Source organism: Talpa europaea, assembly GCF_964194135.1.
Source record: "Talpa europaea genome assembly, chromosome: 3".
In the NCBI taxonomy this organism is placed as follows: Eukaryota; Metazoa; Chordata; class Mammalia; order Eulipotyphla; family Talpidae; genus Talpa; species Talpa europaea.
Genome location: NC_140069.1, coordinates 43,023,019 through 43,048,068, shown reverse-complemented (window position 1 = coordinate 43,048,068; position 25,050 = coordinate 43,023,019). Strand labels below are relative to the sequence as shown.

Genomic DNA, 25,050 nt, shown 5'->3' with positions numbered 1-25,050 from the left:
CCTTATCTTCATTTTAAAGTATTTGCTATACCATTTAAGAGGCACTGTGTTATACAATCAGGTTTAATTATATCCCTTGATATGTCTTAAGTATCTTGGACTCCTTTATGCTGTTGCTTCTTGAAAGAATGTGACTCTTGTTCTCATAGTCATTATCCATATCTCCCTGTTAACTCTAAAAGCATTCCAGCACAGAAGATGACAATTTCCATTCTTATCTCAGTTCATTGATGAATAGTGGGGCCACAAAATTATTTTGATAATAAAGCAATTATTTGCTTTCTAGTCTTAGCAATTTAGTTTTTAGTCTTTGTACCTTTATATGCTTCACAGATTTGATGTATTTTCCTGAAAACTTTAAACAGGTTTAAGTATTATTGCAAATGATGTTAAGGGAATTTTCTTATAAAAATCAGCACAGAATTAATACCGATGAATGTATGTCCACATACCAATAAAACAGTTTGTTGGTTGCAGCATTCCATTTCCATTCTTTATGTTCATCTTTCAAGATTACATTGTAGATTTTTCAATTGCTATTAGCCATTTTTATCAGGATGCATTCAGTAACTTGTAGGAACCATTCTTACCCTCAAAATTGCATGAACAGATAAATTCCTAGAGGATATAAGTTCACATGGTTTAATATTGCTGCTCCATAATTTTCAGTGCATTTTAGTGTTCCCTCAAAATTTTATTCCAACAAGTTTTTATCTTTTGTAGTAGGATCTTTAGGAAACACTTCTGTTTATTCTGTTCCTTTAAATGTCTGTTCTCATCCTAAAGAAATATATATAAAAAAATTAAGTTCACATTTTTATAAAGATGCATATTGAAATATTCAATCTTTAATTTCCATCATCATAAGTTATATTGAAAATTTGTGCAATGAAAAAGAATTTTCCATGATATTTTTTAAACTATGATTTTTAACTATAATGGTGATAATTGACATAAAAAATTCAAGGTTGTTGTAGTTTAAGATATAGGATTAATTGAAGTGTTGTCAGATGGCTACCATTTCCACTACTGTGGCAGTGGCTATAATGCTGTTTAAACTTTTGGGGGAAAGAGATTTCTAGATTACTCAATTGAAGTTTATAATATAGAAAAAGGTATTTTCTGTGAAAGGAATAATGAACAATGAAAATATTCAGATTATTTTGGCAAATTTTGGTAGCATGGAAGATACCACCTCATAAACTAGCTTGCTGGCCCTTATGAGAATCTTTAAAAAGCCTACCGCAGAAAGTGGAGAAAGAGATACTTCACATGGAATAGACATTTAAGGGAGTATATAAACCCTCCAATCTGGAAAGTGAAATAATCACTGAGTTGAGCAATTCTTCATTTCGATAACCAGCAATTATTGGGTGTTTTCTAGGTCTGGTAATATGCACAGACTCCATTTTTATCTAAAAATTCAATGAAATTGATCATTTCATCTCATTTTTTCATATGAGGAAGCTGAGCTGGAAAGAGGATAAGCTGCCATTTATCCAGGTATTAGTAATAACACATATCCTTTAAATAATACATTTAAAAGATTAAACAATAAATTTCAAAGATAAATTTGAAGGAGAATTTCTCATTTCTTTTTTTTAATAAAAGCCTCAGACATATTTCAAAAGTCAAAATCAAAGTGTACTTGACTAAGCAGATTTGAAATACATAGAAGTGAAAACTTCATGACATTTCCTGGCAGTCCAAGACTGAGCATGTACCGAAAAGACAAAAATAAAGAGCCATGATTTACCTCATAATCCTTGGGAACATAAAAGTTATCTTGCTTTTCTAAATTTCTTTTCTACATTTTCTCAGCAGAGCGCTCAATGTATTTATATTTCTCGTGTATTTCACCTCTTTCTACTTTCACCTCTTCTACTTCAGGTGGAATCTGAATGGTTCACTGAGCCTCACATGTTGAGACTCATCCTGCTTCTCTAAGAGCAGTAAGGAATATCCATGCTCCCATACACTGATTGGCCAAACAGCATTATAATACTTATGGGTCCTCCTGGTGGCACACGGGGTTAAGCATGACACTGTGAAGTTATCAGCAGCCACTGCAGCACAGGTTCGGTCCACCGCCAGGGAGCAACACACATGGTGCAGCAGAACTCTCCTGACTTGCCCGCTGCTCCCCTCAGCAGTGTATTTCAGTCAGTCTGCCTGTTCTGCTCCCCTCTCTGTCTGGTGTATCTGCTCACCCCCACCCCACAACTCTGACCTGTACCCCAGTTCTTGTATGCATAAATTAATAAATCTTTATAATACTTAAAAGTGTGAAGGAACCAATCACTCTCATAACATGATGCATTATTTTCCATGTCTCATCCTAGTTAATATGTCATTTTAAATACTTAATCAGACTAATCAAGTATTCTTTTTTTTGAAGATTTATTTATTTATGCATATAAGAACTGGGGTGCAGGACAGAGGTGTGAGGGGTGAGAGGATTCACCAGAAATAGAGTGGGGTACAGAACCAGCAGATAAACTGAAATACATTGCTGAGGGGAGCAGTGGGGGTCTGCTGTGCCATGTGGGTAGCTCTCTGGCCAGGGATTGAACTCATGCTGCAGTGGCTGCTGATAGCTTCACAGACTGCATCTTAACACCCTGCGCCACCAGGGAGGCCCCTAATGAAGTATTCTGACTTATTCATTTATATTATCTAATTGCTATATAAATAGATACAAGATATAAGATACATACATATATATATTTATATAAAGGATGTATCTATACTAGTAAACAGATAGAAAATAGATTCACTTTGGATTTGTTTACTATCTAGCCAGATGGACTTCTTTCTTCATATACTTGTTTTCTATATAAATGATATTTGTCCATATTTTTCCCTATTACATAACGATGTTTTATTTTTATTGCTTTTATTTTAAAAATGTGTGTTCTGTTATTTTCCTTAGCTTTCTTTTTATATTGAAAAATGCAGTTTAAAGGATCCAATTTCTAAGTAATACCTTCTTTCTCCTTTTGTTAACATTGTAATGAATATTTTCAAAATCCAACATAAAAACAAAACAAAGAGAAAAACATTAAGTAATTCGTTGTATACAAAGCTGATAAAGAAGATAGCTATACAATTACTCTCACCAAATTCTTAGTGGATTGGGCTTCACCCTGCGAAGGTAGTTTTTTTCCTTTCACCTTAAAAAAAAAAAAGTCATATTTGAAACATTGAATATTACTCTTTTTTTGCATGTCACTTTAATGTAGTCACTAATTTTCACATTATTATCAGTTCATGTAACATATTTGAGAATCTGTTTTAAATTCTCCATTGTCAATATGGCAGAGCACAAATATAAGGGAAAAGAAAGAAACAAGAGAAGTTAGTTTTCTGAATATTCCTGATATGTAAATTTTGCAGGTATGCCCAGCAATGTATTAATTACTATGAAGTATGAAACTCTATTCTAATCAGGACAAAACTAGACTTTAAATCAACATTGAAAATTGAGTTAACATTACGCTCTTAAAAATCCTAAAAATAAATTCTGTTAAGTTTTATTCATCAGAAGCAAACAACAGTAAAAGGCTAGTAGCATGCCTGGTTTTTGAAGAAAATTCAGTATAGCTGACTATCTTTAATATCTTGATTTATCATTTCAAGAAAAAGGTAGACTATCACATTAGCTAATTTTGTAACAATTTTTATTTAATTTCAAGATCCGATGATTAGTGTTTTTTTTTCTTTCTCTACAATTAGTTTATTTTGGAACATGATGATCCATACAAATCATACAAATCCATACAAATCACAACACTTGAGAGAAGTAATGGAAAGTATATACCAAACCTATAACTCTTACCCCTTCATAAGCCAAGAGGTCATTCTGCAATCTTTTCAATTGAGCCCTGACTTGAGGCTTATACTCAACATAGTGTTTCCAACAATTCTAAGCAACTGGATGTGTATAAGTAACATGAAAACTATCCGCCTTTCTACATTAGCTATAAATAAGGATTATTTTAAGATCACTTTTGTATACTTTAGGTGATAGGCTAGAATATGAAATCTTCATGAGTCTTGAACTTGACTATGAAAAATGCATAGAACAGGATAGATCAGAATTATAGAAAAGTGATAAATAGAAAGGTCATATAAAGGACTAGTTATCTAAATATGGAAATAATCCAGGACCCCAAGAGACTGACTTGTATCAAATAGATAATGTAAGGTTAATAATGTGGTCCAATTTCTATTATCTTTGTTTTCATCGTGGCCAACAGGGCTCAAAGATAATCTTTTCATTTTACCTCTGTGGACAATTATTGGCATTAAAAAACAAAATCACTTTTCCAACATAAAAATGTTAAAGGTTTCTTTTAAAATGCATAAAAAAATTTTTGTTTTAGGTGGCACCCAGTAAATCTTTGAAGGTGGACAGTAACAGTATTAATAATAGCATTTATAAAAATCATTTTAGAACTAACCATTTTACATAAATTATAACATTTATGATATTTCAATATCCTACAATGTTTATAATACTATGATTATGATTTTACTCCATTTTGTCAATGGAGAAACTGTTGTCTAGTCTTCAAATGATGTCTTTCAAATTTTGTTTTGTTATTTACATTTCATAATTATGTAAACACATTGAAAAATTTTCTGGGATCCCACCCCTGGTATACCAAGTAAAAGAGCAAAGTTATCTTCACAGCCTCCATTCCATATGCAGAAATTTGCTGTCCAATAATAAAAATCAGTTTCAGCTTAAAAAAAAAAAAAGGTTTAACAATGGGTACCCTACTTTGCATCTCTACAGTGAATGCATTAGCAAGGGAAAAAAAAATTAAATCTTGCATTGCTTTCCTATAACATCAGTATATCTTTAGGTCAGTACAATTTAGATTATAAGCCGCTTCTATCAAGAATAATTATATACTTAATGTCAATGATTCACTGATTCCTACCTACATCAACTAAATTCAGACTTACATTTATTGTGACAGTTCTCACAGAGTAAATCTGTTGAACTGCTTCCTGGGCCATAATCCACACTTTTATTATCTAATAAACTCTTTGTCTAACTATTGTTGAGACTTTATTTTCAGTTAAAAACAGCTAGCAAAGAAGTAGACAAAAAATCTGTATAAAGATTATATTTATGTATAAAGAATATTAAAAAAAATAAATTAACTGTAGGATAAACACAAGCACACCGACTTTTAACATACATAGTTGTTAAATATACTTGATTACCTGTTTTATTGTCTTGAGTTCTTATAAATACATATATAAATTATAAAGAGATAAAAATTTATTCCCCCCCTTATCACAATAGACTCCTTGAAAGCTGTTATCCACAAAGAAATATGTACTCATTTGTTTTTACTTCTTTTTCATAAACTGTTTATTTCCCTTAGCAAAAACATGAATGGGTACACTTCAAGAGAAGACATTACTCTTCTAGAGGTGAGTGAAGGTATTTCAACTTTAAATTACAGTAAGAACTTAGAAGTCTATGATAATGGAGATGATCTCAGAGAACAGTAGTATACGATAAGACAGCAGTTTGTATTTTTGTTCAAACTAGTTCTCTCCCCACCACCATCTTCCCTCTCCCATAGCCTCAATTCTGCAGTCAGATTTCTAGGGTTTGGGGTGAGCATGGGGATCAAAAAGGGAAGGGGGCCCAATGGACTGTGGTGGAAGATTATGGGTGCTTTGGGGTGGCAGTGGTGTGGTGACATATAATTGAAGAGGTGTGAACCTGTAACTCTGAAGCATACACAGTATCGTAAAACAACTTTATCTCAATAACAATATACAATGGAAGGGCGGGAGGGAAGACATGTAAATGAAACAAAAATGAAAACAAAGGAAGCATTCCTCAGCTTACCTCTGAATCATTTCACTTTTGTAAACTGTTCGATTAAAAATACAGTGAAAAGGAAGGAGGGAGGAAGTATAGGAGGAAGGAGGGAAATGTAAGTGAAACAAAACAAAAGAAAAACAGTAAACGGTCCTCAGCATACCTTGGTGCAGTTCAACAGTTTTAATGTGCCTTGTGAAACTCTTGATAAATGGACTTGGAAATCCTCGTCGTCATTTATTTTAGGCAATTGCTTCAACTTCCGAGCAGCACGATTTAGAAACGTAGCTTCCTATTACAGGAAAAAGTCAGAAGAGCTATGGTTCAAATAAAATAGTAAGAAATGATAAGCTTTCTTATTAAGAAGTCTAAAGTCAGAGCTGCATTGCTAAATAATGCCCCACCTCCACCCCAGCTTTCTGTTCCAGTTAATCACATGACTAACAAGTAACTAGATTGCACCCATTTAGTTCCTAGGTGAAAGCACCAAGTGCCTAGAACATGGTTTAATGATTATCTGACTTTTAAAATAGCTTTTCTCTGGTACATATGCACGATCTTATCACTTATGGGTGAACACATGACAAGCTTATTCAATTTTAAACAAGATAACCAAAGGAAAGGACTTCTGGAATCAACAGTAATGAAAGGTATGTGTAATTTGATTTATTATTATTTTTGTATTTTTTAAGCCATGGATGAATAACTGACAATGTGCAAGTGAAAGGCTATATTCACATGTTTTTCAACAATTTAAATTAAAAAATGTAAAAAATTTATGTGGATATACTATAAGATGCCATGAGGTTAACTCTGTAATCTACTGTTTTGTAAAGTGCACCAATTAGAAGTGGTAGTGATTTGAAGATAAGCAAACAGTGAAAAAAAAACTTTCAAAGTACCTACAACTCAGTTATGTCCATAACTTACGTTTATGTGCGAGCAAGCAATCACTCTAACAAGCATTTTTCCTACATAAGAATTTCAAAAATAATAGATATGTGATCTTTGAATTCAGCAGTTATATTAATAGTTTCAAGGTAAAAAATAAAATGCTAAAATAGACTATCAAACCTAGGGCTATTTGTAAAATGAAAGTATAAAAGAAGACCATAGTGTAAATTAATAGATCATTGGGAATTGTCTAGCTAGAACTAAAACAGTAGGTTAGCAATATAATCAATATAATTATCTAACAGATACAAATATACACTTCTATGAAATCAAGCTCAAATGACATATAAACTCCAAACAATTATCATTACCTTATTATCATCACATGAATGTTTTTTAAAAAAGTTAGAATCATTATTCAGGCAATTGCTATCAATTTCTAGCATGCTGTCCTGTAATAAACAATATAAAATAATATGGTTAAACTGGGGACTTTTCTAATATGTAGTAATTACAAAAATAACAATATTATTATAATACTTGGTATTTGTATGTGCATTTTAAGAAAAATAACTTTAACCTGGCTCAGCTGGCTAGGCATGAAAAAAAGTTTGCTGTGCTTGAAGTATAAACAAGTATATACACAAATCCTTACATATTTAGAGTCCCTTTCTCTCTGAGACTCCATGATTTAAACCTAGAAATCCTTGACAGAATCTGGCTTATTTGAGAAAATAAAAAGTACCTATTTTAGAAGTTCTATAGACAAGGCATTATACATTTTGAAATCATGAAGATGAGATGCATTTTTAAGAGGTTATTTCGTCCAATTTTCTGCCACAAACACATAGCGACAAAGGGAATATACTAGAATGAGGGAAAGCCTTTTGACAGACTAAAGTTCAAATTTTTCATTCTACAGCTTCTTTAACAATTTATTTGTCTGGATGTTTGAGGCACTATTTTGCTGAGAAACAATGGGATTGAAAGTGTGTGTATCAAAATGTAAGAATGGAAGGTCAGGCAGGAAAATGCTTATTTTTCATTTCTATGGAATTCTGTTCATTTTCAACGATTCAGGTGGGGATTACTTCATTTAGTTGACCTGTTAGGAAGAAGTTCTCAAGGATTCAGATTCTCTAATGCACAAGGTCATTCTATTTCTGTCTAACGAATAAGCAATTCCATGCTATCAGAGGTTCTAGAAGGACTTCAAGAATTTTAGACTATATGATGTCAACAAAGAATGGGGATAAGGGACAGAGTAATGATAGGATTTAGTCATGTGTTTCTAATCTTCATCTGCCCTTGAGGAAAGTGTTTGTCACCTGTGAAAAACATAAAATCTCAGGGTTTATCCTGACCTAAATGCATATACTGTTTACCTGAAGGAATTAGTGTCTGAAAACATTCATTTAACCATTCAGCACTTACTATGGGCCAATGTGCAAGGTCCTCTGCCAAGCCCTATGGGAAAAGAAAGATAAGAAAACAGAGTCCCAGTTTCTCATGTCATTTAATATCAAGGGGGTAGATATTATATCCCTTGGACAAATTTATATCACTTCTGATCTTTGTAAATCGAAGATTTGTGTAGCCAAGTACCTCCATCATATAACAAATATCACAAATTATTTTCATAACTACCTAATGTTGCCATTATATTCATTGCTGAAAAGCAGATGGAGAAATAATATTTGCCTATTCCATAATTGTCTTGCTAACTTCCATTTAATCCCAAGAAGGACAATGAAGTATATATATTTTTTTCTTTGATAAAACAAAAAGCATTTCATTTTTGTCCTGCCCCCCCAAAAAAAAGATGGACAAATATGCAGTTTATCTCATGATAATTTCCAATTTACCAAAAATATTTCATGAAAGTATGTCACAGAATTAGTACCCATTTCTTGGAGCATTCTAACCATTGTGTGACATGTGAATATTTGAATGGTGTATTCTTTGGTACAAAGAAGATGTTATGTCAGTTGATTTGTTTGTTCAAATGCTTGACACAGTACACAAAGATATTACTATACACTTAAAAGTTTAACTCCTGTAGAAGTCACCATTAATACTGACTTGACTTCAGTGCATTTTATAGATATATTTAACATAGAAGTACATGAATGCCAATCACATTTTTTGAAACTGTTTTCATTCCAGCCCTAGGGATGGATCAGATTATGATTTACAGAATCACATAGTTGGAAAGAATATTAGGGATTCATCTCTCAATTTGACAAATAGAATTATTTTTATCAAACAGTTTCTTACAGGTATATTGACATGTTTGAAGATGTCTCCATTTTATTATAAATATTGAGAATCATGCAGCTTTTTCCAGTACAAAACATGATGTTAAATAATTTGTTTTGAAAATATACAAAGTCCTTTCACTTTATAGAGTTACATCTTCTTTCATTTCAGCATGTATTTTTTTCTCATAATTTACCAGTAGAATTAATTTACCAATAGATTACCAATAGATTACCAATAGATTTTTTTCTATTGCATTTTTAACACTCCTCTTCAGAAATACTAATTGTAATACAGTGGATTTTTTTTTTATAAATTTTATTGTTATATTCCCCATACAATTGCAGCCCCCCCATTCTGACCCCAATCCCTCCCCTCCCACCCCCGCCCCCCTAAAAGTGTCTCTGGTTCATAGATTTTTGTTGATTTTGATTTTCACTTTCTTATAGTTATTCATTTTCCTGGTCCCTTATTTAAGTTTTCTAGATTCCTGCTATGAGTGAGACCATCCGGTATTTTTCTTTTTCTTTTTGGCTTATTTCGCTGAGCATGATCCCTTCCAGCGCCATCCATGTTGCTGCAAATTGCATGTGTTTATCTTTTTTGAATGCTGAGTAATATTCCATGGTATATATGTACCACATCTTCTTGATCCAGTCATCTATTTTTGGGCATTTGGGTTGTTTCCAAAGCTTAGCTATTGTAAACAGTGCTGCTATAAACATAGGGGTGCAGGTGTTCTTTGGAATTGATGTTTCTGTGTCCTTTGGGTAAATACCTAGGAGTGGAATTGCTGGATCATATGGAAGCTCTATGTTTAGTAGGTCCAGAAATCTCCATACAGCTTTCCACAGTGGTTGGACCAGACTGCACTCCCACCAACAGTGCAGAAGAGTTCCTTTTTCTCCACACCCTCGCCAACATTTGTTGTTGCTAGCTTTTTTAATATGTGCCATTCTCACTGGTGTAAGATGGTATCTCATGGTAGTTTTGATTTGCATTTCCCTGATGACAAGTGATGTTGAACATTTTTTCATATGCCTGTTGGCCATTTGGTAATACAGTGGATTTTTATATCACTTTTTGTTTTACATATTTTCTTTGATTTAAAAATATTCATTTTGTGTGGTTTTCGCCATTATTTCTTCAACATGTCTGTTCTAATGTACTCATTTTTGGCTTTTATTTTATTCTTTTATTACCCTATATTTAAAGGGATCATCTTTTTTTTTTTTTTCTGTTATCACTTCTCTGACATTATATTTAGCTTTCTACTTTGGGTTCTTAGTTTTAAAAAGAAAATTTTTGATATTTTCTACTGCATTAATCTGTATTTTTCACTTTTGTTACATGTACCAATTTGCTAGTGAATGTTTTTAATCATATATTTGTTTTATGGTAGAATCAATGCATGTTTTCCTTTGATTTTCTGGTTATTTTTTGGAAGGAATGATAAGGTAGATTAGATTGTTGCTCAGTCAGTTTCAATTTCTTCTCCTATCTCAAGACAGAATGCATTCATTTCCTAGGATTGCTGTGACAGATTACCAAAAACTTAATTGTTCAAAACAACATAGGTTTATATTCTCAAAGTTCTAGAGGCAAGAAATCCATACAAAGGATGTCAGCAGGAGACTCTAGAGAATTACTTTTTGTCTCTTCCATCTTTTGGTGGCTGCCTGTATTCTTTGGTGTTTCTTGGCTTGTGGCCACACCAGTCCAGTCTGTTCTCATCTTCATCACCTTCTCTATGTGTGTGTCAAGTCATTTTCTGCTTTTCTCTTTTAAGGACACTTGTTATGGCATGTGGAGTCCATATTGATAATACAGAATAATCTTCCCACATCAAAATCCTTAATTTAATCACATGTGCCAAAGACCCACTTTTCATTATAAATTCCCAGAGATTAGAACCTGATGTCTTTGGGTGGCAATTATTTAGCTTACTCAGAGCAGTATTTTTCTGTCCATTGATGTTGAGATTCATCAAAACTCTGCTTTGGGGCCTCCCTGGTGGTGCAAGGGGTTAAGATGTGGCACTGTGAAGCTATCTGCAGCCACTGCAACTCAAGTTCGATCCCCGGCTGGGGAGGTGACCCACATGGCTCAGCAGACCTCTCCTGACTTGCCCACTGCTCCCCTCAGCAGTGTATTTCAGTCAGTCTGCCTGATCTGTTCCCCACTCTGCCTCTGGTGAATCCTCTCCCCCACACACACACCTCTGGTCTGTATCCCAGGTCTTGTATGCATAAATAAATAAACCTTAAAAAAAAAAGACTGTTTACATTTAGAGTTAATATTGATATGTTAGCATCTGTATTTGCCATTGTGTTTGTCTTTCCTTTGATTTTATTTATTTATTCTTTTAATAACTTTTTTTTTTTTTTTGGTCTTCTTTCGTTGTTATTCGTCCCTCTGAGGTTCTGGCTTTAGGATTCCTTGTAGTATTTTTTGGAGTGGGGGTTTAGTCGTAACGAAATTCCGGAGTTTCTCTTTGTCTGGGAAGGTCCATATTCTTTCTTCATGGAGGAAAGAGAGCTTTGCGGGATAGAGTATTCTTGGTTGGCATCTGTTTTCTTGGAGTCTGTTGACTATGTCCCTCCACTCTCGCCTTGCCCGTAGTGTTTCTTCAGAGAAGTCTGATGTCAGCCTGATTGGTTTTCCTTTGAATGTTATCTGTTTCTTCCCTCTTGTCAGCTTCATTATTTTTTCCTTGTCCTGGATTCTTGGGAGCTTTACTATTATGTGTCTTGCTGTGTTTTTCCTTTCGTCGTGGAAGTTTGGTGTTCTTCTTGCTTCTTGTATATCAATTTGCAGCTCCTTCTTCGCATTTGGGAAGTTCTCTTCAATTATTATATCCTGGAATATTTTCTCTGTTCCTACATCTCTCTCCTCTCCTTCTGGAATTCCTATAACTCTTATATTTCCTTTCCTCATGGAGCCAGATAGTTCCCGAAGTCTTTCTTCATTCTTTTTCCTTCGTACTTCTCTTTCCTTTTCTGTTTTGGTTCTTTTTATTTCTGTGTCTTCAAGAGTACTTATTCATTCTTCCATTTCATCTATTCTGCTTTCATTGCTTTTCCCAGAATTCTTTAGTTCCTCCATTAATTCTTTGATTTCCTGCATTTCTTTTACTTCCCTCTTTAAGGACTCAATTTCATTCTTCTGACCATTGTTTTCCCTCTTTAGGGACTCAATTTCCTTCTTCTGATCATTGTTTTCCTTTATGACTTCTATCACTTTTTTAATCATGGCAATTTTAAATTCTCTTTCTGGAAGGCTCAGAAGTTCTTCCAAGTTGCTGTCGTTGCAATCTGGGGAGTGGTTTTCTTTTTGTGGTGTGCTTCTTTCCTGAAGAGTTGTTAGGTTGCGTGTGGTTCTTCTACTCCCTACTGTCTGTTTTCTAATTTGTCGTATGCATTGGGACACTGTGTTGCTCGGACTGGCTGGCATCTTGGGTGAAATTCTCCGCTCCCCTCTGGCTCCTCCAGGAGGCATCTCTGGCTTCTGGGGGAGCTTTCTGCTAATAAAAGCCCTTGAAATTCTTGGGATACAAGGAACATACCTCAACATCATAAAGGTCATCTATGACAAGCCAACAGCCAGTATCATTTTCAATGGTGAAAAGCTGAAAGCAATTCCATTAAGATCTGGAACAAGACAAGGATGTCCACTCTCACCACTGCTTTTCAATATAATACTGGAAGTCCTAGCCAGAGCAATAAGAGAAGAGAAAGACATCCAAGGAATCCAAATAGGAAAAGAAGAAGTCAAACTATCACTATTTGCAGATGATATGATAATATACATAGAGAACCCCAAAATCTCCACAGAAAAACTAATTCAACTCATCAATCAATTCAGTAAAGTGGCAGGATACAAAATCAACACACAAAAGTCAGTAGCCTTCCTATACACAAACAATAAATCTGAAGAAGAAGAAATCAAAAAAACCATCCCTTTTATTATCGAAACAAAAAAAATCAAATATTTGGGAATAAATCTAACAAAAGAAGTAAAGGACCTATACCAAGAAAACTATAAACACTGTTAAAAGAAATAGAAGAAGACACAAAGAAATGGAAAGACATCCCCTGCTCATGGATTGGAAGAATAAACATTATTAAAATGGCCATCCTACCAAAAGCAATATACAGATTCAATTCCATTCCAATCAAAATTTCAATGTCATTCTTCAAAGAAATAGAACAATTATTGATGAAATTCATATGGAATCACAAAAAACCCCGAATTGCCAAAGCTCTACTGAAAAAAAAAGAAGGAAATGGAGGCATCACACTCCCAGACTTCAAACTATACTACAAAGCCATAATCATCAAAACTGCATGGTATTGGAACAAGAACAGACATATAGACCAATGGAATCGAATAGAAAATCCAGAAATAAACCCACAGATTTATGGTCAACTAATCTTTGACAAAGGAGCAAAGACTATGCATTGGAGCAAAGAAAGTTTGTTCAATAAATGGTGCTGGGAAAACTGGGTCGCTACATGCAAAAGAATGAAGCTTGACCACTACCTCACACCATACACAAAAATCAACTCAAAATGGATTAAAGAACTAGACATAAGACTTGAAACCATAAAATACATAGAAGGAAATATAGGCGAAACACTACGTGATTTGCACATCAAAGACATCTTTACAGACACATCACCCAAAGCAGTGATAGTGAAGGCAAAGATAAACAGCTGGGACTACATCAAATTAAAGAGCTTCTGCACAGCAAAAGAGACAATAACAAAAACAAAGAGAAACCCCACCAACTGGGAGAACATTTTTGTACCCAACACTAATTATAAAGGACTTATCACAAAAATCTGCAAAGAGCTGATGAGACTCAGCAACAACAAAGAAAATAATCCAGTCAAAAAATGGGCAGAAGAGCTAAAAAGAAACTTCTCTGAAGAGGAAATGCAAATGGCCAACAGACATATGAAAAAATGTTCAACATCACTTGTAATCAGGGAAATGCAAATCAAAACTACCATGAGATACCATCTCACACCAGTGAGAATGGCACATATTAAAAAAACTAGCAACAACTAATGTTGGTGAGGGTGTGGAGAAAAAGGAAATCTTCTGCACTGTTGGTGGGAGTGCAAACTGGTCCAACCACTATGGAGAGCTGTGTGGAGATTTCTGGACCTACTAAACATAGAGCTTCCATATGATCCAGCAATTCCACTCCTAGGTATTTACCCAAAGGACACAGAAACATCAATTCCAAAGAGCACCTGCACCCCTATGTTTATAGCAGCACTATTTACAATAGCTAAGCTTTGGAAACAGCCCAAATGCCCAAAAATAGATGACTGGATCAAGAAGATGTGGTACATATACACCATTCAAAAAAGATAAACACATGCAATTTGCAGCAACATGGATGGCGTTGGAAGGGATCATGCTCAGCGAAATAAGCCAAAAAGAAAAAGAAAAATACCGGATGGTCTCACTCATAGCAGGACTCTAGAAAACTTAAATAAGGGACCGGGAAAATGAATATAAGAAAGTGAAAATCAAAATCAACAAAAAACTATGAACCAGAGACACTTTTGGGGGTTGGGGGGCTGGAGGGGAGGGATTGGGGTCAGAATGGGGCGTTTGCAATTGTATGGGGGAATATAAAAATAAAATTTATTATTTAAAAAATTAAAAAAAAATTAAAAAAATAAATAAAAATAAAAAAAAAAGACTGCTTTGGGGAGTGGATATTAGCAGACTAAACAAGAGGAAGGCTTGAGTATACCTGCATAATTATGTCTGGTCCCTTGACCTCTGGTCTTTCAATATGAGGAGAGTAAGCCTCTGAAAATAGCCTGTGTTCATTATCATTTATGCATAGTAACTTCACCACAAAGTTTAGTAGTTTAAAATGACAGACATTTATCATTCTGCAGGTTCTTTCAGTTAAGAATTCGGGAAGAGCTTAACTGGGTGCCTCTGACTCTGAATCTTCTATTTAAATATTTTGATAGTTGATTAACACTTTCTATTCCTTTTGTAAAAACATAATTACCAGTACCCAAAGCAAAACAAACACTGTCAACCAGTAGCCTAATACACTTACATATTTGCTCTCATTATCTGAATTGCATATTTACTAAGTTAATTCCTTAACACTAAGTTATACATAGATATTCTTATATCACTTAAATACTATGTAAGCCAAAAAAATATTACTATGAAAGCAGAATTGCTTGGAGGACTTTCAGTTTCCAGTCTGGAATTTAAGGAGCTTAATAGTCACCAATTCCATCTTAACAACAAGGAAAAAGCTGAACGAACTGACAAAACCAGCAACTCTTATATCCATCAGAGAAGTGAGGTCATAGGGCAAACTACTATCCCAGAAATTGGAAAGACAAACAGATACAAATAATCACTTCTTTTTATAGGAGCAGATATGCAATTCAGATAGTGAGAGCAAATATATAAGTGTATTAGGCTACTAGTTGACAGTGTTTGGTTTGCTGTGGGTACTGGACATTATGTTTTCCCTTCATGGGAATCAGTGCTGGGTTACGAAAACCTGAATGGTAATTTACAAGTATTGGATGGGAATTAAAACTCCAAGGGGTGAGGGAGCCTCTCTGGGGGCATAAGGGTTAAGTCTCAGCACTAACACCACTGCAGCTTGAGTTTGATCTCTGGCCAGGGAGCTAACCCACATATGGCGCAGCAGACCTCTCCTGTCTGGCCTGCTGCTCCCCTCAGCAGTGTATTTCAGTAAATCTGCCTGTTCTGCTTCCTACTCTGTCTATTGTGAATACTTTCACCTCCCCCACCTCTGGCCTACACCGCATTTCTTCTATGCATAAATAAATAAAATAAATCTTAAAAATAACAACGAACTCCCAGAGGACCCTGTCATCAGGGAGTTCCAGTTTCTGAAACTTTTCTCCAGGAGGTCTGAGATTCTCACAGTGAATATGTAAGAAAATTACCTCATGATTCTGGCAGAGAGAGAGAGTAATAGGTATCATTTTAAATAGCCAGAGCATTATTTCCTTCTGAACAAGGTTTGTCCTCAATAGAAACTAGTCAACCAGAACTTAACCTGCTGGGGTTTTACTAGATAATAACTTCTCTGGGGTAACAGAAATGCCCTCTTCCAGGCCCTTGTAGCCATCTTGTGTCATTTAGGGTAGATGCACAATGAAAAGCACTGGTAAAATGTACATTCTAGGAACACAGACTCATCAAACTACTGAGACCTAATCATAGGATTATAAAATATTCTCTTCCCTCCAATCTCACTACTACACTACTACAAGTCCATTTACCACAGTTCCTTTTATCCAGTATATCATGTCTACCTTTTAACAAAAACCTAAAACTTCAAGGCATATTAAAAGATAAGAAACACAATTTGAGGAGACAAAGAAAACATCAGAAAGAGTCAGATATGGCAGAGACAGATTTGCTAAGGATTTTAATGGACAAAGTTGATGGCATGTCAGAACAATGGATAATATAAGCAGAAAGATGGAAATTCTAATAAAGAACATAAAATGCGATAGATAAAACCAAATTAGACTAGACATAGTAAGGAAATAGTCTCTGAACTTGAGAATATGACAAAAGAAACTTCTAAACCATATAGAAAAAAATTAAAATTGGGCCTCCCTCCTGGCACAAGGGGTTAAGCACAGCACTAGGAAGCTGTTCACAGACTCTGCAGCTTGAGTTCAATCCCCGCCTAGCCAGAGAGCTGTTTACATGTCACAGCAGACCTCTCCTGTGTTGCCTGCTGATCCCCTCAGTGTATTTCAGTCAGTCTGTCCGTTCTGTTCCCCACTCTGTCTCTGGTGAATCCTCTTACCCCTGCACCTCTGGCCTGTACCCCAGTTCTTGTATGCATAAATAAATAAATCTTTAAAAAAATTAAAATACAAGAAGGCAGAATGGAATATCCAAGAACTGTTAACAACTAACAGATATGTAAAATATGTATAATGGAAATATCAGAAGGAGAAAAGAGAAAAGAAAGAAGAAACACATGAACAATAATGACTGAGAATGTCTCTTAAATTAACGCCAGACACCAAATCACAGGTCGAGGAAGCTCACAGATCTCCAAGGATAAATGCCTCAATACCATACCCAAATTCATATTCAAATTTTCCATTGTCAAAAATAAAGAAAAAATTTTGAAAAAAGCCAAGTGGGGAGAGGAACAATCTTATTTATAATGGAACAAAGATAAGAAAATCACACCCAACTTCTCTGAAATGATGCAAAGAGGAAGAGAGTGAAATATATAAAATTTTGAGAGAAAAAAATCCACCAACTTCAAATTCTGTATCCTGATAAATTTTCCTTCAAAAAGGAAGAAGAAATAAAAATGTCCTCAGACAAAAACTGAATAATTTGTTGCCTGCAGATGTGCCTCAAAAGGAATGTTTTCAAAAAGTTATTCAGAGAGAAGAAAATGATATAGGCCAGAAACAGATCTGCATAAAGGAAGTGTATCAGAGAATGAATAAATATAGATAAAATAAAAAATTATTTTCTTATTCTTAATTGATCTAACAGTTTGTTCAAAATAATAGCAACAAAGTATTTAAATATATATAACATATATATGAAATGAAAGAAAGCAGTGATATAAAGGACAGAAAGGTGGCCTAAAGATATTATTTTAAGGTACTTGTACTATTAGTGAAATTGTGTAGTTTTATTTGAAATTACTTGAAATTTATTTGAATTACTATAAGTAATTCCAGCAAACTCTAATGCAACAATTTCTAAAACTAAGAAGTATAATTCTATGCTTAGGTAAGAAAATGGAGTCATATAAAATATCAAAGCTACAAAAGGTGAAAAAAGAAATAATCATGGAAGACAGAAATACAAAGAATAATCACAAAATATAGAAAACAATACGGTATATTAATCAATTATATAAAAATCATTTAAAATGTCAGTGGTCTAAATACACTAATAAAAAAACAAAGATTATCAGAATGGATTAAAAACCAGACCCAACTATATACTGTCTCAAAGGTACCTACTTTAAATATAAAGACATGTAGATTAAAGTAAAGTAATACCATGCTAACACTAATAAAAGAAAGCAAAGAGTAGCTATGTTGAAATTAGAATATGCAAACTTCAGAGCAAGGGAAGTTATCAGGGTTAAAAGTGTTCAATAAATGTGTGCATGTGTGTGATGTCCTTTTAAATTAATGTCTGCATTTCTGTAAATGGTTCCCAAAATTGAGATTTGCTGCAGAAAATGACATTTTCATTCTTTACATGATTCACATTTCCACCAGCAAATAAAGGAACCCATTTTGTCACATTCTTGCTAGCACCAGATGTCAACCTTTAACATTTTTCCAATCTTAATATATGAAAACTTGTGTCTCATTATAGGTTAAATTTGCATTTCCATCACTACTAGAAGATTAGTATAATTTTGTGTTAACAATTTGCATTTTCTTTTCTATAAATAGCCTTTTCTTATCCACTCTTTTTTAAAAGATTTTATTTATTTTTGCGTAGAAGAACTGGAGTGTAGGCCAGAGGTGCAAGGGGTGAGAGGAATCTCCCAAAACAGAGTGGGGAGTAGAACAGGCAGATTCACTGAAATACTCTGCTGAGGGGAGCACCAGGTGAGACAGGAGAGGTCTGCTGTGCTATGTGGGTTAGCTCCCTGGCCGGGGATTGAACTCAGGCTGTAGTAGGGAGGCCCCCCTTTTCTTAACCACTCTCTTAGGCTGTTTTCTTTTTATTGATCAGTTTATACATTTTATATTAGGATTTTTGAAAAAAAAATGCTGTAATGTATCAGATGTATCTCTTATAAAATGCATTTCAGATGAATCTCTCATATAATCCATATCATATAACTAGTCTTAATTTCAAAGTTTAAAATAATTGATGCTATTTGTCAGGTCTACATTCATATTATCACTTCCTTGTGCCTATTTTCATTTGTTCAGTCATTTTAGTATGTAAAAATTTTGATATGTAAAATTTTGGTAGTATAATGGGTAATAAAGAGTAGTAACTAGATAAGAAATGCAAACTGGGAGAAGATTATGCTACCCAAATGCCCAAATAAGGTATTAGTCCTGGTTTCATAGACAATGAGTAAGCTATGGAAAGCCATTGAGCAGGGGTATGGTATGATTTCAACTCTGCTTTATGAAAATAAACACATGTTGGGAAGTATTCATAGTGTACTACTCATGTAACACTTATCTACTTTGCCTGGGGAAGCAAATTAGATGGCCTATGGAATAAATTATAGGAGAAATACAGGGTGAGGAGAAATAAAAGCAGAAGTATCTGGGATTATAAGAATTCTGTCTCACTGGAATAAATTCAGCTGAATCAAGGAACTGACTCCAAATTGGAAATATCAGATTAGGTAAACAGACATTCTTTAGCTTGGAATAGTCATTGAAACAAGACATAAATTAATCAATTCCAAACAGATAATCATATTCTACATTTTCTATCCCAAAGTGAGATATTTGTAGCACTGTTTTCCTGCCTAATATTTTGAAGATCTCTTCAAAATATTCATGCTCAATGTACAGATTTTGAGAAAATAACAGATACTAATTCTTTGCAAAGGCTAAGAACATAAAATTATATTCCCTGCCATGCCTTCCTCTGCTGCCCAGCTTGGTTAGGTTAACAAAGGGGGAAAAAGAATAGCTGAATTTTTTTGGTTTCAGCATACTTTGTTATGACAATGAATATATGTATTAATTATGCTCAGGCATTACAGACACAGGCAAGAGTTAATATACTGTTAGTAGCTAAAAGGTGTTTCCTTCTAAATTTTATGCTGAAATTCTAAGGTGAAGTAAAGAACTATTGTTAAATTAATCAAAGTTCTCTGGCTGCCAAAGTGTGCATACGTTAATTCCCCAGTCCTTCCTATGACTAAAAGTAGCTCAACTAAAGCAATCCCAATGAAATTTATTGTCACTTTCTTATTTAACTTACACTCATAAAAGAGCATATTTTCTATTGCTTGTTTCCACCGCTCATAAAATACCAGAAATACAAAGTCTTTTAGAAATTAATGGTAATCCACTGTTGAGAACATGCTAGGAATAAAAACAAAGACTATCAGTCAATATAACATTGAAAATGACTATATTCTCAAACTTGTGTTTTAAAATAACACCCAAAAGGTTTTTGTTTATTAAGAGTGAGAAAAAAAATGTGATTATGAGTTTCAACATATGAAAATACCTCTATTTTTTAATGAGGCTCAATTTAAGAAAAATCAAACATAAACTTTATTAGAAACATGGTATTATGACTATAAAACAAAGAGGACTATCACAAAACTGTAACAAATATATCTTAGTTGCTAAACCCATTCTTTAACTTTAGTAAATTTGTATATGCATTAGTTGTCTGTATATTTCTGCAGGCCTATATGTTTGTTTTTTTCTATTCATGGGTTGTCTTTTTAACACTACCGATGTATACGTGGTGTTAGATAAATAACGTGCTGTTTTGTTCATTGTGTTAATGTGTGGTTGTGTAAGTTTGGGAATGAGAAATGGTGTACCAGGACTTGTATGATTCAAAATTGGCAGGTTTTCCTAAATATCATTGTTTATGTCAAACACTGCACAATTATTGAAACCTGTATCTCCTATTCTTGGTACAGTGTCATAGATCACAAAATTATGCATTTCCTACTCTGGGTATGTAGAAATGTTATTATGAGATAAATATAAAAATTGTATCAAGGGTTTCCACTCTGTGTTTCTTCTAAATAGATTATAATCCTACATCAGTGCAGTGGAAAGAACACTGACAAAAGCCACAAGCAGATATGTGGATAACTGTGTCCTGATATTTCCACTGTTGGTATTCAGTAATTTTTCAAAAGTCATGGACCTCAGAGATTATACAAGCCAAAATTCTAACTATGAATTAGAAAAGTGAGACTCTACAATAATTAACTTATCTAAAGTCTCAAAGCCAAAGTGGCAAAGCTGGTTCTTTTCTTCTTTTTTTTTTTTTTAAGATTTATTTATTTATTTATACAAGCACTGGGCACAGTCAGAAGCGCGGGAGGGTGAGAGAATTCACCAGAGCCAGAGCGGGGAGCAGAGCAGGCAGAAGGACCGAAGTGCACTGCTAAGGGGAGCAGCGGGTGGCAGGAGAGGTCTGCACGCCATGCGGGACCCTCCTCCGGTGGCCGGGGAGCAGCCGGGGATCGAACAGGCGCTGCAGAGGCTGAGGGCAGCTTCGCAACCCAGCGCTCAACCGCTGCGCCACCGGGGAGGCCCAAAGCTGGTTCATTTTCATTTCCAGACCAGTAATCTTGCTATAGTACTGTGACATGATGTAGTAGCGTCTCCTTGAGGTTCCTCGACTGTAGAATCTGATGTTAAACTTGAACAGTAGTTTTGACACACCGTGTCCTGTGTAATCTTGAAAGTCCACAAGGTAGCCACAAGGTGACTCAGAATAGTTAGGCCTTACAGCCTTATTGGAGTTCTGCATAGAGTTTATTTGAGAAAAGTAAATACTCATGGATAAATAAGCATTTGCAAGCTATGGTTGTCAACATATTTCTAATTTATATAAATGCAAAATCATCTTATATTCATATATATATATATTTTTTTTAGAAAGCCCACTTTATTTTTTTTTTAAGATTTATTTATTTATTATTTATAGAAGCACTGGGTACAGTCAGAAGCGCGGGAGGGTGAGAGAATTCACCAGAGCCAGAGCAGGGAGTAGAGCAGGCAGAAGGACCGAAGTACACTGCTGAGGGGAGCAGCGGGCGGCAGGAGAGGTCTGCGCACCATGTGGGACCCTCCTCTGGTGGCCGGGGAGCAGCCGGGAATCAAACCGGCGCTGCAGAGGCCGCGGGCAGCTTCGCAACCCAGCGCTCAACCGCTGCGCCACCGGGGAGGCCCTAATATTCATATTTTAATAGAATTCCAATCTCATAAATCAAGCAATTTGTAGTTATGTAAAAATATTGTAGCTTTTTATTTGCTTCTGTTCTTAAGGATGCGAAATAGGAAATTTAAAAGGCATTGTTGCAGACACAGTAATTCTAACATGAATAATAGCATAAGAGCCATCACTTGTTGAATGGTAACTTAGTTCTAAGCACTTTTCAGGAGATTTACATATATTAATCCATTTAATCCTTATCATAACTCTATGAGGTGTGGGTATTTATTTTAATTGCATTTTAGAATTATGAAAAATAAAGTAGGAAAAGATTAATTTATCAAACATCACAGAGCTAGCAAGTAGCTGATTAAAAGTTGGATATTCACACAGGATCCACAGGATCATGACATAAATAGCTTCATTATATACTGCTCACGCTCAGGTTAAATATATCTGTAGTCTTTTTGGTGCACAGAAGTCCTTTATTCTATAATTTAATTTCTAACATCAAAGCCTGCAACACCTGTGTAGATCACTGAATTATGAACTGCATAAATAATCACCATTAATAGAGCTACAGCATCTTGACTGATTATCTGACTGAGATTCACTTTTAAATGCATATGTACAGAAACCAGTTTAGACAGAACTTAAAATATTGCTAAACTTCATTATGACATAAATCTGGGATCAAAAAAGTTACCAATATAGTAATTCTCATAAAACAGTTATTAAAGCATGTGAGTATTAGGTCCTCCCTGGTGGCCTGGGGGTTAAGTCTAGTGCTACTACCGCCAAGGCCTGAGTTTGATCTCCAGCCAAGGAGCTAATCCCCTAAAGCACAGCAGGCCTCTCCTGTCTTGCCCGTAGCTCCCCTTACTAGTGTATTTCAGTAAATCTGCCTGTTCTGCTCTCCACTCTGTCTCTGGTGAACCCTCTCACCTCCCCCGCCCCCATGCCTCTAGTTTACACCACAGTTCTACGCAAAAAACCCAAAAACCAAACAAAAAATTGTGAGTATTAGAATCACTATTGTTCTCAAAGATAAATACACTGACTTAATCATGGCTAGGAATGAGTAAGTCACTCCTATAAAATAATAGGCATCTATCAAAAGATAATTCTGAAGCAGGAACTACTCCATTACCATGTAAGTATAGTACCGCTCTAGCATTCATCTCATTGCCCCTAATTAGGAAAAACCTTTTATACTCCCCAGCTGGGAGGAGTTGCTCATTTACCATTAATTTAGTATTTATTGCTTTTTACTTAGCAGATTTTCCATTGCATTCTCATGTGATATAAAAAATACTCATTGGATGACAATATCACCAGTTAAGCACCCAAATTTGCATAGGATATTAACTGCCATCTGTAAGGTTTACTACAGTTTTTTAAAAAAGTAGCATGCCCTTTCCATTAATGACTCTACTAAAGTGTGAATGCTGAGATAACTTATTCTGAGATAACTTACGCTTTCCATCTCCAACTTATTTTATAGGTGTTATTGTTGTAAAACTCAGATATAATCCTACAATTCTGAAGTTTAGAAAGACTTCAATGGCCCTCCAATATTTTGTCTTAGAAAATCAAGTTTATATTCCTCAGTGTGACAATTAAGGCATTCCAAAATCTGATCATAGCCTAGCTTTTAAACTTTCTACACTCAAATTTCCACCTAATCTCAAGCCATGGGACTATTGACTTTAAAGTGAAACTCCTAAATTCCCACATTGAATTAGTTGCTATCTCTAAACATTTTTTATTGTAATTATCAACATTATTCCACTGTATTCAAGAATCAGTTTTCCTTCAAACTGAAATTCACAGGACTAGGACCCAGCGTAGTAAACTGATCTTTTTTACACCTGGAGGCAACAAGTATAAACAGTTGTTTTGTAACCATGAGCCGGCATTTTACAAATTGTGTGTAAAATTGCACTGAAAATCCTGGATTTCAAGCACAACCAGTCCTATCTGATGAAATGGCATTCCCTTTCATTTTTGTTTCCTCAAGACTTACCCATTAAAACTGTAATTCATCCTTCAGTCACTAGAGTTCTTAGAGAGAAATCATATCGTTCATCTCTGAATTGTCAAATCACAATTAGCACATGCATAATACATATTTAACTGAACCATTAAGAAATAGAAATTGATATTTTTATGGCGATCTGGAAGAAATGACTGCGAACCTAACAATTTATGCACATTGACAATTTGAGGAGGTTTTAATCACTTAGCAGTCTTAAGGTTCAATGCTGTAATGGTTATATACTACCTTACAAGTATGGCAATCTAGTGAGCAATAAATAACTGTGAAATATGAATTTATAATCACCGGTGTTTTAATACTCTACTTTCTAACCTCCTTACTACTTGCCTGAACTTTGTATGCTACTTTCAACTACAGGATCCATAGGCTTTTATTAATGAGAGAATTGCCAAGTATCAGAAAGAACATATTCAAAGATTCTGTTGAGTTTATGTTGGGTAGGCACAGAACAAAGATAAAAATTCACAAAGAAAATGTCAATCAAAGCAGTATAATCAAGAATGGTAGACCAAACTATCAAGCAGAATCAGAGGGAGTGCTTTCCCCGAAAACATAACTATAAACACTGCCTGGACCAACAATAAGCAAGACATTAAGTAGGTAACACGTACTCACATAGGTAGCACATAGACCAAATTAGTGGTGAAAAGTCATGGATATAGCCAATATGGTAAAAACTATGTCATATAAATTTTCCCAATATTACTTGTGTGTGTACATTAACATCTTTGTAATTTAAAAATATTTTAACTTTCTAATATAAATGTAGTAAAGCATGTTAATTCAGTCAGTCAATAAAATGCTTGAGGATCTATTCAGTGCCAGGTAATGTTCTAGATGCTGGGGATACAGTGATTAACAAGATAGTCTCTCCCCTCACACATAGGAAAACTCAGACAGAAGAGCCTTTAAGAAAATAAAATATATATTGCACACAGAAGAGGCCACTTTTTTTCTTGAAGGAAGTGAATTTGATACTCATCAATTGACTTTTCATTGCAAAATCTACATTTTTCTCCAAGCGATTGGATTTTTGTGGTTAGTACTTTTTCTTTATTTCCTTGTT

General features: G+C 34.7%; 1 protein-coding gene across 1 annotated transcript in view; it reads right to left on the bottom strand.

Moving 5' to 3' along the window:
• Positions 1 to 675: 675 nt before the first annotated feature.
• Positions 676 to 25,050, bottom strand: part of IL7 (interleukin 7) — a gene marked incomplete at both ends in the record, with an annotated part of 42,405 nt that continues 18,030 nt past the window's right edge. Inside the window, 4 exon segments of the mRNA XM_084230549.1 lie at positions 676 to 780; positions 3,120 to 3,173; positions 6,015 to 6,143; positions 7,117 to 7,197. Coding sequence (XP_084086675.1) covers positions 676 to 780; positions 3,120 to 3,173; positions 6,015 to 6,143; positions 7,117 to 7,197 — 369 coding nt within the window.